Source organism: Cynoglossus semilaevis, chromosome 12 (genome assembly GCF_000523025.1).
Source record: "Cynoglossus semilaevis isolate Cse_v1.0 chromosome 12, Cse_v1.0, whole genome shotgun sequence".
In the NCBI taxonomy this organism is placed as follows: Eukaryota; Metazoa; Chordata; class Actinopteri; order Pleuronectiformes; family Cynoglossidae; genus Cynoglossus; species Cynoglossus semilaevis.
The window spans coordinates 15,622,301-15,641,234 of NC_024318.1; the positions used below are offsets into that span (position 1 = coordinate 15,622,301).

An 18,934-nucleotide genomic window follows, 5' to 3' on the forward strand; every position below is an offset into this window, starting at 1 on the left:
AAAGGTTTGCCCACGCCTGAGTTAGATGCCCCCAGGCACCATGTTGGTGATGATCTAGGAAACAAAAACAAGATTCTGACTTACGCCTGGGGATAAATCAGTATCAATCAATCAAAAATGAAGAGAAAATTCCCCCGGCCAAAAAAAAAGAAGAAGAAAAAAACACGAAAGAAAGTGAATGCAGCACAATCCAATGTATGGAATATAATCGACGAATGTAAACAAAGCCATCTTGTCCGCTCCACCCGTCAGCTAGTTCCTGTGCAAAATTCGTTTTAACGTTGTACGTCAGAATAAACAAGACTTTCCTAACGTTGTAATCGAGGACGTCGTAAATCGAGGAGCTCGATTTTTATTTTGACACGTTCCATAATCACACCTCGCAACCTTCATTTCATGTCTGGGAAACAGAGAACCGTCTTGGTTACAAGAACTAACTCATCGTCGCTGCGTGCAAGCCTCCACCCACTCTGCTCTATATAAAAACCCTCCTATAACTCTGTATCTTGGAACTTTACATCACAGGCACTGTGCGTAACTTGAGTCCCTTGCTGCAAAATTAAAACTTCTACCCTTGTGAAGTCAGACAGGCCTCTGAGTCCTGATATGTTTACCCAACGTAGAGAATGAAGCGTTGAAATGAAAAATGTCAGGCTCCACAGTGAGACTCCAGACTGCCTCACATTCAGGTACTGGAAAATAAATCACTTCTTACTTGGTGGTCTGGAATGCCAGGTTAGAGGGCTCAGGCCGACAAAGGTCCACCCAAGGCCACATGCGGCTCTGCAGGCAGTGTATAAAAACAGTGGGCATTTGGTTTCTAAATAATATCTTCAGATGTTAAGAAAAGGCATTTAAGAAAATTGTTTTTGTTTGAAAAGAAAGGTGAACCTTTTGCTCAGAAATACAAGGTCCTCGATTTACGACACCCTCGGTTACAACGTTAGGCAAGTCTTGTTCCATCATTCTGGGACCTTGTACCTCGGTTACAATGTTAGGCAAGTCTTGTTCCATCATTCTGACGTACGGCGTTAAAACGAATTTCGCACAGGAACCAGCTGACGGGTGGAGCGGACAAGATGGCTTTGTTTACATTCGTCGATTATATTCCATACATTGGATTGTGCTGCATTCACTTTCTTTCGTGTTTTTTTTTTTTTTTTTGGCCCGGGGGAATTTTCTCTTCATTTTTTATTGATTGATAATGATTTATCCCCAGGCGTAAGTCAGAATCTTCTGATGTTTTTATTTCCTAGATCATCACCAACATGGGCCTGGGGGCATCTAACTCAGGCGTGGGCAAAACTTTTGACTCTGGGGCCACAATTGTCCTAAAATTGAACAGGGGGCCGGATCAGGAGCAGATAGATGGAGCGTTCGTGTGAATTTGTGAAGATAAATGACATGTAAATGTCATGCATAAAGGCTGAAATGCTTCTATAATTTTCTACGCCATCTATTGGTGAAATGTAGGTATTGAAGGGAAAAGGCAGAAGTAGAATTTGGAAAAGTTTGGCGGGCCGGATTAAAAAGCTGAACGGGCCACATCTGGCCCACGGCCCTTAGTTTGCCCATGCCTGATTTAAGGTGTCCACAGGGAATGTCCTAAAAGTAAAGCTAGTCAACAAGAGAGGGTCAAGCTTGTACTGTTACTGTGGTTTTTGGATCGGTTCCACTTGCAATTATATTCAAATGGGTCCAATAAACGATGGTTAAAAGAGTGTCTTTCGACGTAAGTCGAGGACCCCGTGTCAATTTAAAGAAAAAGAAAATGTACGTGTTTTTGCAACATGCATCGACCGTGCAGACAAAAAAAGGGAGCAAAGCCTGAAGTGTTTTTGTTTTACCTGGAGCTGCACTGTCAGCAGAACCAGTCCAGTGAAGCCATTGAACATCCGTTTTTCTATTGTTGTTACCATTACTCTCAATGGCACACAGTGACATTTCCCTGCTCAAAGTTGCTACTGTGACTCTTTATTCAACACTGTGATTCATCTGTAGGAACACAGAGCTAGGACCGAGCGGAGTATAATGTCCCTTTGTAAGGTTAGGAGAAAGGAAAAATGATGAAACCAACTGTGTGAACACAAAAATTTGGGAATAAAAAAAAAACATTTTACCCATTTATTTTGCTCTAAGTAATTGCTTGCTTTGAGGTGTCAATTTGGGGGAAAAAAAAAGCTTTATTGCAGAGCGGTAATTTCAGATTGAGCCACTGTCATTAAATGGGAATTCCTGAAGCACTGAAATGTTTGAATGTCACTCAATTTGTAAAGGTGTACTCATTATGATCTTTGTGTTCAGTGACATTTATCTGTTAGCCAAGACCTCCCACTGGGACGACTCGACAAAACAACTCGATACTACATCGAAATCAGAACCAAATTTAGGAGAGGACATGCCTGACAACAGTGAGGCATTAGTTTTACTGCAAATATGTCAACCATTAAATAACATCAATTTTTTTTTTTTGTATTTCCAAAACCATTAGCTATAAATGCTATTCAAATTGAGGCTGAACCCGACCAGTGTGCAGGGAATAATTTGCAGTTTGTCAGCAAATGGGATGTCAAACATATGGCCAAACATACAGCCCGGGGGCCAAAACCGGTCCACTAGGAGGTTCAATCCGACCCACTTGATACATTTTGCAAATAGAAAAAGCAAAACCAACTTCATTATCTTCATCTGCTTCAGCTTTGTTTTGTAATTTTTTTTAATGATTTCTAATTTTCTTACTTACCTGTACTGCATTACATGAAAAAATAGAAAAAACTGACTTATTGTTATCTATAGGTAGTTATGTTATAATTGTACTTTTCCGGCCCACTTCACATCTAATGAGACTGTATGTGGTCCCTGAACCAAGATGACTTTGACACTGGTTAAAGGCAAAGGCACTGTTGGCCACAAGCCATAAAAGCCCAATAATTACAGGAAAGTACAGGATATATATATTTACTGTATAGTACACATAATACCAGGGATGTCAAAACGCAAAACAGACAGAACTGCCACTGTGTATTTAAATCTATTTAAAATGGGAAAAAGAGATGTAAAAGGGCAATAAAGATGTGGGAATTCTCCCAGCCACTAAACCAGCGGTTTGTTCTGCAGCTTCAGAGAGATGTTTTTTTTCCTCACAGCATCAGCTTAAGACTTTATTACCCACCACCCTCAGCGCTGGCCCTATTAACCACTCACCGTGATAAAGTGGACCAGATTGACTCTTTCATTTTCTTTCAAAACAGGTCCACTGTGGCTTTTAAGCTAATGTATAAAAACAGCGTAAAGATGATGCAAAAAATATATCATTTGGCCTGATGTTATTGTGCTCTTTGATTAAACTAAATATTTATTATGTTAAAAACTTCGTAGATACTTCTATAATGTTTCCTAAGTAGAAAATATTTTTTATGGTCTTAATACAGCAGGTTCTTGTTTTACGACGTCCTTGAGTTATGGCGTTTCATGGCTACGTCATCACCTTAACATAATGCTATATGCTGACGACAGCTTTGTTTACATTCCCTTGTGCTACATTCATTTTCTTTCGCTTGTGTTGTTTTTGTGGGAACTTTTTTGCGCTTCATTATGGCTTCTAAGCATAGATTAGACTCTTCTGATGTTTTTATGTCCTAGATTATGATACTGCTATTGTGCCAGTATAGGTGAGTGACAGGTACTTACGTACAGTATACGAGCTCAGACCTACACCCCTGGACACTCTGTACTCTCTTGGAATTTCCATGTAAACAGATGTAATTTATGCTTTAATGTTCTCCTGTGTAAAGATTTATTCTAAGGCATTGTTTTTCGAAGACTGGGTTGCGGCCCTCAGGTGGGTCGCAATGGTTTTTTTTATTGGGTTGTCTCACATCATGTTTCCCAGGAGTTTACGAATAATGTCTATTGATTTGGGTCGCGAAGGTTTGTGACTTTTAAAATATGGGTGCCCAGAAAAAAAGTTTGGGAAACACTAATCAAAGGAATGTTTTTTTTTTTTTTTACAAATGATCTGTGCCTTACCCCACCAGGGTTTCCGTCCGAGGCCGTGACAATCAAGCGATACTGATCAGTGGTCTCCCTGTCCAATGGCTTATCCAGAAGCAGGAGACCAATCCTGCAACAGGTGGAACAAAACACCAATCAATACATAGTATGTACATGCATAGCTTTGTTGATGACAATGCACAAAACAAACAAAATACATAGAGATTGGGTCTGGTAAGAATGAAGAAAAAGTGTCCATGGACTGATGTCACACTTGATGCTAAGTCAGGCTGACTTTAAATTACAAGACTCCCAACTTGATGGATGTGTTGCAGAAAACTATTACCTAGCCAATATTACAGTATCTTAATATAACTCAAACGTGACACATATTACTGTCTCCTTTTGACCAGCTCTTAAGTGTCTTTAATTGGAATTGTCAAAATGTCATATTGAATTTAATAGAGGGTAAAGAAGAAGACTGCTCCTCGTTATTAATTAAACCCAAAAAGACAGGAAACATATAACGCCAGCGTATACAGCGGTAATACGCAGAGGCACCAACCCATGTCCTTCTCCTACTGAACCTCTTTGTCCCACAGCAGATAGACAACACACAGGTTCACTCTGTCTCTCCAATAAATGCAGCAGGCAGTTATTTATAAAAGCAATAACCCATAACAAAAGTGTGTATGCAATCCGACATAAAGGTAAAATATTTGCACACGCTGCTGCACAATACACAAGGATAAATGTAAGGGAACTGAGGGAAACACACTATTGGTTTGTGAATACTTTAAAGGGACATAATGCACGGCCTCGCCCCATGCCCTGACTTATCTGTTAGAAATATATACTGTATGCCTAATCTTAATCCCTAATTTAATCTTAATCCTGACCCCAACTCTGTTCTGACAATAATCCTAACTCTTGAACCCTGAAACTAAACATTCCATTTCACTGTAGGGGAAATGCAAAAATACCCCCACAACTGTAGTATTTTTTTTAAAAATGCCCCAATAGGTATACTTAACAGGAACATATACACACACACACACACAATTCTACTGCTGCACACAGGGAGGGTTCTGACAGAACTGCAAATGGAAAAAGGGAACAACACATTGACATGGAGTTCCGCAAAATGTCCTCACGGGGACAAAGTGTCCTCACACCAATGGTATTTTGGACTGACATCTTGCTCCCTAGGCTCAAGTCAAACATTCACAAGAAACATCACTGGTTCGATCTCTGATGTTGACTGCTGCACAGGTGGCCCCGTGATTGGCTGCGTAAACTGGCTTCGTGCAATGCTGGGATTATCGCCAAACATTCCCATTTCCCAACCCTGAAAAGGTGAGAACATGGTCTGCCTTACACATACAGCGTCCTATGTTCGAGCCCCAAAGGAGCCAGCTCCTCTGGGGCAGCCTGTGAGTTGCAACCACATACTCAATAGCACCTCCGGTGGCGGCCTGTGTAGGTTGCGAATCCTCCCACTGTAACACTGTGTATTTCTTTAAGAACTTGCCCTCAGTTACAGTAAAAACCTTGCTTCAAATTGGGCACACCTGTTGATAGGGTGGTTCAAGAGGGCAAACACATCTCTGCAAAAACACGATAAAAATGCAGCACACACATTCTTCACTGGCTGCTGTGTTCATGTTTATTTATACATATGCAGACGAGTAGAAAATAGACCACGCTGTGCTCCACAAAGCTAACAGAAAATAGGGCTTTGCAAACATAATAATAATAAAGACCTGCTGGGATAGATTCATTTCAACTAGCGATGATGGCGATGGTGATTACAACCGAGAAGACAATGTCACAAATATGACTTTTTCTAGGTCAACAGATTATTCCCTGCAGCTGGAGAACTGCAGTAGCGACTGAGTATAATTTTCTGTTTATGCATGATAGTGTCCTGCATCCTATCCAGTAGCCGCCACAACAATGAACCACACAGCCACAGCGCTACGTCATCTCGAGTGACAGAGGTGCACACCGGCTATCAATCCCTTTGTTAATATGGTGCAGTATAGCATAGAGTTGATCTTACACTGAACATACAGGTTTTATCCGTTGGTAAACTGGTGTTCTTTATCTTTTTTTCCCCTTTTTTTAGGCCATGGGATTAAAGTCTTTTAAAATCATGATGTGAAGGGTAATTTCATGCACAGACAAATGCAAAGTGTTTCATGCATAAAACATCTACGACAAACACGAAGTAAACACAAAGACAGGAACGGATACACAAAAACAAAAGTTTGGCGGCCAAATGCCTTAAAGCAGTTGTTCGCAAACACTGTACTTCCTAAAAATTGATATTTGTACCGTCAAAGGAAATTATATTTTGTCACTGTGGCATGATTTAAAAATGAAATTCATTTGGCTTGTTTGTCCCCCACCCTCAATTCTTTGTGCCCTCCAGAGGGCTCGCCCCCCCGATTTGGGAACCATTAAGTAGAGCTACAAGTTGAGCTGTAGTCAGTGGAAAAACTACTACAACTACTGTAATCCTTGTATTGTACCTAACCTAAACTGCTTCAATTGGTTAAAGTGCCATTAGTTCTCTTTGGACCTCGATAATGGGAACGCATTATGAATTAGTTAGAGCTTTCCTACGAAGTAAATTACACTGGTGTTTTGCTAAAGAGAGTTTGAGGCGAGCACCAGCACCACAGTGGTTCTTGTTTATTTTCAGTTTATTCTTCAAAGCTGTCTAAGCCGTCACCCGCAGCCATCCCATGGAGAGCTGGCAGTTTACATAAATATTTTGAGTTTAATACATGTTTGAATAAATATGAATTAAACCAAACAGGCTCGGATACATTTGAAATATTACCGTGTTTCTCATAAATTGTTCTAAATTATTTACGCGTGATTTTAATTATTACCGCATGCAGTTACCGCACGCGGCTTTGCTGGCAATTGAAGTTAGGATTGCTGGAGGTCAGGGCGGGGGTTGGAGTTCAGGGGAGTTGGAACCTGGATGGCTGGATGGATTGATGGATGGATGGATAGATAGATACAGAAACTAGATACTTTATTCCCTGCGTCTTGTTAGTAAAACAGCCTTCCAGTGTTCTACACTTTCATGCTCCGAATGTTTTCCTTTTCTCTACTTTCTTTTTGGGTCCTGTACACTGACCGTTTCAATATTTTATGGCAATCACTTGCTTATTAGACCTTTTTTGGACAGGAACAGGCACGTTTCTGTTGCTTTCAGATATAAACACCGTCTGGGTTAAAGATGAGCGGCGCAAGGCTCCTGCTATCTCATTCTCATTCTCTGTGATTATATCCACAGAGTGTGTCGTCTGAGGAGAGGCAGCTATGCCTGTGAGCTTCTAACTGATCTAATTAGCCAGGCCTGGCAAAAAGTCAGGCGTCTGATTGTTATTCTTAGGAATGCACGGTACCCACACCAAACCGTGCGCTGCGTACTTCAGTGTGGGTCGAAAGGGGAGCAAAGGTCCAAAAAAATTTTAATGCATTTATCTTTTAAAAAAAACAATAGCCAATTAACGTTACATATCATGCAAAATAATTTCCAGGACTTTAGTGGTGTATTTGTTTTGTTTTTTTACCCACTTGATGATTGGATGGATGGATGGATAGATGGATGGATGGATAGATAGATAGATTTTCACATACCGGTGCATATATTTTTATTTTTAAAGTTGATTATTTTAATACTGTCATTCACTTGATAAGCCTCCATCGAGGAAGGGACTATTCGTTTCCCTATCCCTGACATATTGGAGGTGTATTTACTAAGAGCAGGAGGCAAATGAGTTTTCTTATTTACTCGGATCATTGGATTCTCCTTCGGGTATCTGGCCAAAAAGCAGCGCCTTGGTTGAAAAATAACATGCAGTAATTTAGCTAAAACTCATCAGAATCCGGGAACTGGCAAGCAACACAACACGTACTTGGCATCACCATGGGTGCACATCACGAAACAGGCTTTTTCCCCTATCATCAACACCATCATCATTACCATCATCATCCACTCTGACAGTCAATATTATGAAGACAGAAGCCAATAACGACAGTGACGCCGTCTCCTCACTGGCATTGTCAACATCACGGCTGAGACAGTGCGTCTTAATGTATCATGACTGTTAATCCACACGGGTTTGTGCACATGACTAAACATCGTGAAATGAATCACTGCTGTAGGAAATATATTTAGGTTCTTATTAGGGTTGGCTCGATCGAATGCTCAGAATTGGAATTGGAGCAATACTGGTCAAAATTTCAGGGTCCAGAACATCCAGAAGAACGGCACTCAAAGTTGCAGTATCGGTGTCAGACATAAAAAAGTTGGATCGTTCCATCTCAAGTTCCTATGTGTGTTAGATAAGGGGTCTCCAACCCCCGGTCTGGGGACCGGTGCAGGTCTGTAGGTCATTTGGTCCCGGGCCGCAGTGGGATACAACAAACAATAGGTAATTCAGACTTTGATTCTAACAGAATAAAGTCTAAAAGGTCTATCAAGTACATGGGTGAGTTTAATTTGAATTCATATTCGCTATGAGAGCGGTTTCCATCATATCATTCTCTTTTTGTAAAATGATCAGGGATGTCTTTTGCAGCAGGTTAAAACCTGCAGCTTTGCCTCCTCTGAGTGCTGTTATTGAGTTCCTTTCAAATGTACCTTGAATTTCAGAACATGAAAATAACACAGACTGTGTTAAATTGAAGCTTTTATAAAGCTTAACTGGTTGCCGATAATGTGTGGTTACTTTTGATTGTTATGATGTTTGCTATAATTTCGGGGGGGGAAAAAAAGAAAAAATGGAAAAACGCCGTTAAATAAAAACATTGGCCTCCACACGAAACCAAACATGCCTTACCATGCTTTTTTTGTTTGAATTTGAAACCTTGTTTTGACGAAAAATTACATAACAATTAAATATTATACATAGCACTGGTTAAATGTTTGATTTTTCATCCAACCCCTCAACCCCCAAAAAAGTATTTAATGCGCACAACGATTCAGGTTTTGTACTCTTCAACTGTGGCTAATCTTCATTCACTCCATGAACTGCAACTCTTGGCACAAGGAGCTGTGTCTGAACAAGTGCACAATCTTACGTTCTAGTGAGGTTGAAGACCTTTTCGGGATCGCCACTCAGAATACGGTATGTGATTGGGTCATTTTCTCTGTCTGTAGCCTGGACGAGGTGAAAAACAAAGAGCGTCATCAGCATAGAGTGTGATTAAAGCCAGTGATACAATAGTTGTGCAAGAGAAACAGAGGACTGAAGTAAACAGTATATTGAATGTAATGACAGGAGGAGGGCTGAAGTAAACAGTATATTGAATGTAATCAAAGATTTCTGCGAGTTAGCGCCTCACCTGTAGGTTAAGCAGAATCGCTCCTAGCCTCATGGCCTCGCTCACTTCAACGCTGTAGGTGAGGAGAGGGAAGCGTGGGGGGCTCTGGTTGTTAGGAGGCAGAACCTCGATGTAAACTGTTGTTATGGAACTCCTGGCAGAGAAACAGTCACACATCAGTCCTCCTAACTAAACAGCAGTTTTCCTTCTAGGAAACCACTGGGAGCGTATTTATGAAATACACACACACAAAGCATAGCAGACATCATGGTGCGTGACCCCATTTCAAAGGTTTTGTGCAGAGTCACTGGAGAAAAAAAGAGGCGGTGGTGAAACTAGGTTACATCTCTTTTTTATGGTGTTTCTGAAAGGTCCAAAAAAAGAACACGTAACAAAGCGAGCAACTCACGTATCAATTATCGCTTTTCGAATCTGTCTACTTGTTCACGTTACATTGTTTGTTGAACTATTAAGACATATGTGGAAATGTTAGTGAGCTGTATATTCCTGCAGCTGTAGACTGCTATGACTTCTTCAAGTATGTTGTTGAATTTGTCTGTGGAATCCAGGAGATTAAAAAAAAAAAAAAAAAACAGAAAAGAAATCAGCCTTTGCCGTGAATAATGTCTTTGTCTTTGCTTTCAAATGACAAGTTAAAGAGCTGGTGATTTATTGAACATCTCGTGTCACAGCTTTAGCACTCGGCGAAAAAACAGCCGTATTTTTGTTAACTGCTAACAGATTGTCAGAAATATGTTTCTCGTCTCAAATCAGGACTGATGACATTTGTCATTTAGATGCAAAATGTAATGGAATACTGCTTTGTGCTGCGTGATTTGAATACCTAAACCTCTCTCTGACTGAGAGTACGTGCTTCAACAATGTCCTGCTGTCAGTGGATAATACCACAGGCTTAATTGTCCCATTACTCCGTCGGTGGGTCTAGACCTCTAGCGTTAGCATTGCAGTCTCGAAAACAGCTACATTTGGATCTTTCTTTGTAATCAATCTTTCTTTCAGATTTAACCTTCAAAAACATAATTTATATTAATTTTCACAAATTAAAAAAAATCTAGCTGGGACCTGAGTACTTCATCAAGGTTATTGTTGGAAGAACCCCTGCTAAAGGGAATATTTCCTCTGATGCTGGTCAGTAGTTCACACCTGAGAGTGTTGACCGAACAAAGTCTTTTTGTGGAGTGTGGCATTTAGAGAACAGAAGTAAATTGTTACCAACAAGTTGACTGACCTCCATAAAGAGTAATTTAAGGGTAGAAAAACATGTTCAGGCATGTGTTCCAGTGTTGGGATGGACTACCTTAAACATTTGGTAGGGAAACAGACAGTTGTTTTGAATTCCATTAGGTTTTAAAATGAAAAGTTCTTTAACAAAGACACAGAAAAATACAATGATATAAATAAGAAAACTAACCTTAAATGTCAGCTTCAATTCTTAAAATATGATATAAACATGAACAAAAGTTCATAATTCAACTTGTAAAACAGGCAAAGAACAAAAGATGTAATCAGGGCCCAGAAGTTTGAACCACTTTTCTCTGTGTTCAAAGCTGGACTCTAACCCGGCCTTATTTCCACAGGGAATGGAAAAAAAAAAAGAATTGGCCCAGCAGCCTCACTACTAACTGTAAATATACACAGTCGTTTCTAAAATTACTGTAATAGCACCACCTTGGGGATAGACACACAGATGTGCGATTATTAAATATGTAACGGCAGACAGGACATCAGTAAAACTAAGAAATACAGCTGTATCTCCTGAGACTGGATTCACAGGTGGCACAGCAGAACACGAGGGGAAAAAAAAAAAAAAAAAAAAAAAAGGGAACAAGTAGAATATTACACCACAGATTCACAGATCGGAATTTACACAATTATAAACAAATACTGAAATAAAGAAGCCTATATTACCAGGTACCTCCCAATACGATACTAACACAAGGATAACAATAACATCAAATACATGATTCTGTCTTAGCTGATATATTGCTATAAATTTCATCTACGATACAGAAAGTGAAATCATCTACGGTTTTGTCCAAAAACATCGGAAAAACACTACTGTACCTTCTTTGTGTCTCTGGTGCATTGTCAGAAGCCTTCACCGTCAGCGCGTACGATCGCCCGACGGTCAAGGTTACACCAGGTGCCACTGTGATGCGTCCAGTTCGATTATTGATGATGAAATCCCCCTGTGCACCCGTGACGATCTCATATGTCACCAAGCCGTTCAGTCCCTGGTCGGCGTCCGCCGCTGTTAACTAAAAACACGTGCAAAAAATAACAGTTAATCAACACTTGATAAATTGGTAGTTTTGCCCCTTTGGGGATTAGATGAAATGAAACAGTTTATGTTTGTAAGTAAAGGTTTGTGACTTATTGGTTTCTCTCAACCTGGGATTATATTTAGTACCCTGTTATTGCCTGCTGTACACATGACCTTTGTTTCATGTGTGGGCAGAAACAAATGGTTGACATTTAGCTAAGAGCGCTTCATGCGTACTACTGAGACTGCAGCCTGACTTTTCCCTACTACAGTTATTGCTTTTAATTATCAGTAAGGATCAGAGTCAATGCAAAGCGGTCAAAGTCAAAACAGTATCAATTGTCATAAATACGAAAATATACTTCTATAATACTTAAAATAGGAATAATTATATATACATACGTTATTAATATTATTAGAGTTGTTAAAAATTCAGATGGCAAGAATAATATTAATAACAACTACAGTAAAATATAGTAAAATAAGTAATATATGTTGTCGTTATTGTTATTTTTAATATTGGTATTATTGGTATTGGTTGATAATAAAAAAAATGAAATATATATAAGTGTATATCTATATTATATGTTGTTGTTAATAATAGGACATAAATATTTATTTTTATTATTGTTTTATTATTGTTAAAAACAATATTATACTAATACTAATCATCATCAACATATTAATAATAATAACAAACAATAATAACAATTATTATTATTATTGTGGTTATGCAATGAACATTATTATCAAAATAACCTTCAAAATCATCATTTCCCTTAATCCAATCCTTTCATTGCATCCTCCATCTTGCGATTTTAAGTCTTTCACGATACATTGTTCTTAATATTCCTTAGGTCTCCAGACTTAAATCCAAACTGCTCAGGTTGCTACTTTCCTGAGGTTAAAGTAAAAGTCTTGGCATCAAATTAGCAGCAGTACCTGCAGCTTTCATAAATGGATCATAAAAATACTTTTAGAGTAATAGCGGACAATTTGTGACCCCTGGCCTAGCTTCTGTGTGGGCTAAACTGCTGTTCTTTAAGAAAGATTAAACTTGACCTTTTTAGTGTTTGACATTCTTTTGGAGAGGCTGCGCTAAGAAGACGGATCAGCTGAAAAGATGAGATCATGCGCTGAATGCCAAGTAGGAGGCAACGGTGTGTTGGAACTGCAGACATTTACAAGGGAGACCTGACGCAGCTATAGATTTACATTTTTAAAACAGCATTTCTATGCAAATGTACTGTATCTTCGTGGTAGAGCGCAATTATTTTACATTAAAGTAATCCGTTCTCCCATTCACACATTGCAGAGAGATCAACGTGTCTGAAACATGTCCAAATATCTCCTCCTTTCAGTGTCAGAAAAGACCACCACGGTCAATTTTAAATAATTGATATAACACATCAACTGCTGCCCTGGTCTTTGCAAAAGGAAACATATAAATACAGAGATATAAAAATAAACATTCTGTCTGCTTTATCCGTCATGACTGGAGAAAAAATGAATAGAAGTGTGTCAGAGATTGGCCTGTCAATGTAATGCTTTGGATCGTCATGGGTATTTGCTTTAGGCGAGAAAAATGCGTTTGTAGGATCCAATGTGAAGGGTATAAAGAGGAACGCGTGCAGCAGTGCACCACAGCAGGGGTGAGAAAGGCAGGGAGGGAAAAAAAAAGGTGGGAGGAAGGGTTACCTGTAGTACTGTCTCCCCTGGCTGCATGTCTGTGAAGACTTCAACGCTGTAGGAGACCTTGCCAAACGTGGGCGTGTTGTCATTGGCGTCCAGAACCAGGATGTTGACAGTTACTGGGCGACTCTGCTGAACACCATCTGAGGCCAACATCTGTAAATGGACAGGATAGAAATACAGTATGTTACGAAAAAAAAGGCCTCATGGCGCGCTGATGGACATTTTAATACCAGAAATGTTGCCGCCTCCACTTAGTCATTGAACGCAACCAGTATGAGCTGTACTTCACTTCACTTTGGTACTGTACTGTGATGAAATATTCTGTGTCACCTGGCGGTGAAGGGTGATTTACAATAAGGATAAAAACAAAGGTGGGTATCTTCTATTAGCAACTCACACTAAACTTACACTAAAATCAAAGTCAAAACATTCAGACCACCAATGTGTTTCTTTCCTTAGGTTCACTTCCTGGAAAGGATTCGAACCAGAGACCTACCACTAAGGCATGATGTAACTAGTCCATAACAGACAATTGATTATAATTTATTCAAGCTAAAAATATTGTTCATTGTTCGTTTTTTGGGAACGCATTTAGAAAAAAAACAACTAATTTCTTAGGTTAAGAAACTCTGTTGCACGGACAAAATGCTTTTTAAGCTCCCGCGGGCCACACAAATCGGCTTGGCGAGCCATATTTGGCCCCCGTGCCTTGAGTTTGACACGTATGCATTAAGGTAAGAGAACAAAAGGTGCTACGGCCGATTTCTATCTCTAGCAAAGGAGACGAATACGTATGGAATGTTGAACTCTGGAAAAAAAACTATAGTAGAAATCGGAAATACTGCACAGTGGATATTTGTATGGGAAAATATTGGTGTTGAAGGTGAAATACCCGGTTTATGGTGTAAACATCAGCAGGGTAGCAGTGGAAGCTAGTAAACACTCACAGTAAAGAGTTAGACAAAAGCACAGGATAGCATACAGAATACCAAAGCATCCGCTGTGTTTTCCCCTTCTACAAAACAGAGTTTGTTTTTGCTGCCAGCCTGGGGGTAGATATGTCAGGCTCTGAGGCGGCGGAGAAGAGGAAGCCGACTTCACCGAGTGATGTGTTCACATCCGTGTGCATAAACTAGCGAGTTTTAGCGCAGACCTGAAAGTGTAACGCTCTCGCTCACACTCAGTAGTGACAACCACGGCAACCCGTTAACAGAATAATCTTTGAAGCTTAATATTTATCTGAATAGATTCTGAGTCTACTCTCTCTCTCTCTCTCTCTGTATTTCCTGCTCCCTCTTTCTCCCACTCTCAGGATGAGTTGACGTTTTCTGGCACTAATTTTGTGCTGAAATGCTTAAAAATGGATTTCTCTCAACGAAGAATGAATATTACATAAGAATATTAAATATCGACTCATCCAGGTCATTTAGGAGTATTAATCTAATGATGGCTAGTTTTTGCATATTAGCGCAACCTGCTGATGTCTTGCGATGACAGATATCATGCTATAATTGCTTTTTTTTGGTGAACTTTATTGATTCTTGTGTTACCAGGAGATGTGCTGTAACAGGCTGCCCCTTCGAGGCGCTAAATTTCTTGTGTGACAATCGCCACACAAGGATTTGAACCCAGGTCTCTGACATCACAAACAGAGACAGAGCCTCTGAGCAGAAGCGCGAACCCAGGTCTCTGACATCACAGAGACAGAGCCTCTGAGCAGAAGCGCCTCAGCAACATAAAACATTTTTTATACTCATATAAGGTTTAGTCACAATGTAATTGGTTTACAATGGGTGGTTTTATCTTTAAATGTTAAATTATATTGTATTTTGAATGGCTTGATCTGATCAGTCAGAATCAGTATCAGCCAAATATTGGTCAAAAATTCAGGCTCAAAGATGGAAAAAAAACAACAACTATAGTTTGATTTCATATGTAAGCCCTAATGCTCAACTTAATTTTGCGCAACATGCCGTAAACAGGTACACTATCACCATAGCAACGGCATAGTAAAGGAGAAAAGAAGGTTTTGGATTGGTATCAGTCCAATATTATTTCTAATTTTATAATTTCAGGATCCAACACTGAAAAAAAAAAAAAACAGCCTACAGCGTAAAATACTGTAATCAGGGACAGTATCGACTTAGCAATGCTGGAGGAGAAAATAAGGTATCGGAGTGATATCAGAATTAGTAGATACTCCAAGTTGCAGTACTGGTATCGGTATCATACTTGAAAAACTTGTATCAAGCCATCCCTAGTTGTTACTGCAGCTGCAATAATGAATTAATAAGTTGAGCATGCTCAATCCAAAAATATAAAAAAAATTACATTTTGCATGTCTGCAACATGAGATCATTTTAAAATTGAAATTTTGGGTGGGTTTCGCCGGCCGGAAGTGGAATTTGTGGAAATAACACTTCTAAGTGTAAAAAAATGTAAAAATAATTTTGGGTGACTCACTGACTGTCTGTATCAAAAGTGAAGACACGATGTCAAACCACCTTATAACTCAGAGTGGAAGTGTAATTTCTGATCACGACAGTAGTAGTTTCCTGGTACAAAATGTGGCAGAGGTTTAAGCTTCACTGTCAAACCTTGTAAAATGAGGTAGAAAAAAAAAAAGTGGCTCAGCTCAGCACACATGGTGTAAACATATCAACTTGTCAAGTGTGCCACAGCAGCCTCTGCGGCAGCCAAAACAAACTGGGATAAAAATCCGGGACTACAGTGAACGGGATCATCCCCGTGCACTCCGGGAACCGTCCCTACAGAGCTCACTGATGATTTGATAATGCTCACTAATCCAAGTGAATCCTGAGTGACGGAGGCAGCCACTGTAATTCCCCAGATGCTGACATCCCTCTGAGCAAGTATCAAGAAAACAGTCTGGTGATCCAGACAGTAATAAGTCAAAGTAACAGTACCGAAACGCCTAGTGAATGCCAAATCCTACTAAAATACTTCTCGTGGAAAATTGGAAGGTAGTGTTGATATATATATATAAATAGAGACTGTTTGAGAAAATGTGTCCCTTCAAACCCACCTGTCGTCCTTCCTTCTGTAGCACTCTACGCTCGCTTCTATTTTTGCCCTAAAGGCGTGTGTAGCTCCAAACATACATCATGTAATACTATCAGTCTTAAAAGACGATCATCACAGCCTTTTTTTACGATGCCCTACAGCTAGGTCATCAACTATATCTGTCAGAGGGCCATCGATTTTCTGGGGGGCATTGTTTCCCAAAGACTGGGTCGCGACCTCAAGGTGGGTCGCAAGAGATTCTTAGTTTTACGAATAATGTCTATTGACTTGGGTCAAGAAGGTCTGTGATTTTTAAAATATGGGTACATGTGTCGGATTTGGCCCGCGTGCCGCGAGTTGATTACCACTGCCCTACCGTTTCCTACAGTCTTCTTCCACATTTCTCTTGGAGAACGACCTAACAACCTCATCATCGTATCTCCCTCCGGCTTCGTAACCAAATATTTCGCAAGGGCTTCGTCCTCATCCTGTCCAATCTGGTTTTGGAAAAACGCTAGACTTTGGAATCTTCAGCTCCTCCTCCGTCTTCATTATCAGCAAAGGCACGCTCATCATCACCAATCCATACATCACAGCTGGCCTCGCCGCTGTCACACGTGTAATAAAAATCGTCGCCTTCCTGTCACAAATTACTTCTAAATATTCTACACTATACATATCTTCTATCGCGACTGCAAAATTTTTGTCACCTCATTATTCGAGCGTCCCTGTTCCCGCAGAGGTGGCCGTGGGTATTTATTGTGGAAGCATCACTCTTATTACAGTAAAAAGTAAAAATACCCGAGCCCCCGGTTTCATTAGTTTAAACTCGCCGACGCTTTAAAACATCTCTTTGGTCTGTCACAAACGCAAACAAAAAACGCTGCACTGATTTTGACAAACGTTACTTCATTTCGTCAGCCTGAGCTGAGTCTGCACCGCTCGGCGCACCTTTCAGGGGAGCTAAAATTATTCGGAATCTGCCGAGACTGGAATGAGAAAGAGATTAAAAAAAAAAGTGACAACTCTTGTCAGTGTTTTTCAATGTGTTTTCTTCCTTGGTGCCACACACTGGTTGTTTGTGGCGCCTTGGCTGTGCAGAAAATCACTGAAAAAAAGAAACCTTCGTCACTATCAGCAGACAGGATCAGGACATTATCCTGTCATTATTTTACCCTGTGTCTAATGGGTAATTGTGGTGCAAAAGCAGTTTTGCGCATCAATGTGTTTTTTGTTTTTTTTTTGCTTGTATTTTTTTGTTTTTTTAGAAAGGGAAACGATACTTTCTTAGCACACAATTCTTCTACAGAAGCCACACAGGAACAAAAACAAAAATCCTCTGGAGACATTTAGGAGGAAACGGAGGATTACTGTCCCATAATTAGTCAAGTTAACTGCCTCTGTGGCAAATCTACGTCTATGTGTATTTATGACAAGTGCGAACGAGTACAGCAGAGCTGGGATGTCTGTGCCAATGAGGTGGTGACTGAGTGAGGGAGACGGAGCATTGCTGTGTGTATGTGAGTGAGATAATGCTGTGTGTGTATTCAGCATCATACAACGGCACAGGTTTTCCATCACTAGTAACCAATTGCTACGACTACGGAGCCCACGGATGCGGTGCGTTTACGAGGATCCGGCGCAGGGGTGTCAAACATACGGCCCTCAGGCCAAAACTGGCCCGCTAAGGGGGTTCAATCCGGCCCACTTTAAGTATTTCAATAGTGAAAAAATCCACAAACACTTCCTGTTTGTGATGTTTTGACAAATTATGTCATAAAATATGAATATTTTCTGATATCACTTTACTTATTTGCATGGAAACAAAGGAGAAAAACATGTTATTTATTTGTAATTATCTTATGATTGTACTGGTCTGGCCCACTAGACATGTAATCAGGCTGCATGTGGGCCCTGAACCACAATGAGTTTGACCCCCCTGATCTGGCGCAAGAGAATTTAGCCCTAAACCAAGCTGCTGAATACGACTCCAGTCCATGTAGTACACATGTCAGGCCTGTGTGCGGCGCTATGGCAACCACGCAACATACAAAAGTTCGGAAAACTGGAAAAGAAGCCACAGAAAATCCATATAAAGCTAAACAAAACCAAAGAGAAAAGATGAAGATGGTTAACCGTAGCACACCAAATAGCTGAATTGGCAACACTCTGACAAGTAGTATGGTCTCCGCCATTTTTGTTAAACCAGAGTTTTCAAACTTCTCCACTATGGAACTCATATACAGTTAGCATGAAGTTCTCCGCCCCAACATTGTGAATCAGCTATGTTTTTTTGGATCCATAGTTGTATCGTCACCATGTAATTACCACCTTGAACTATCTGAGAGACACAGCTGTCTGTTAGCAACGCATTATTTTATGTTCATGTTTATATTATGAATATTTACTGTATTGCTCTGTATAAAAAATACATTTAAAAAAATATAAAAAGTAAATAAAACACTTTCATTAAAAAATGAATTAAATAATTAAAATAAATAATTAAATACAAATAAAATGAAATAAAAATAAATGAAAATATAGGGAGATTCTGGTATTCGGTTGGTCTGACACTGTAAATTGACCACA

The 18,934-nt window shown here is 39.8% G+C and overlaps 1 protein-coding gene across 1 annotated transcript in view; it reads right to left on the reverse strand.

The window, feature by feature from the left end:
• Positions 1-18,934, reverse strand: part of pcdh15a (protocadherin-related 15a) — a 206,765-nt gene that overhangs the window by 66,224 nt on the left and 121,607 nt on the right. Inside the window, exons 18-22 of the mRNA XM_025060675.1 lie at positions 13,325-13,474; positions 11,428-11,621; positions 9,364-9,496; positions 9,100-9,179; positions 4,030-4,123 (exon numbers count right to left, since the gene is read on the reverse strand). Coding sequence (XP_024916443.1) covers positions 4,030-4,123; positions 9,100-9,179; positions 9,364-9,496; positions 11,428-11,621; positions 13,325-13,474 — 651 coding nt within the window. The remainder of the gene's footprint in view (positions 1-4,029; positions 4,124-9,099; positions 9,180-9,363; positions 9,497-11,427; positions 11,622-13,324; positions 13,475-18,934) is intronic.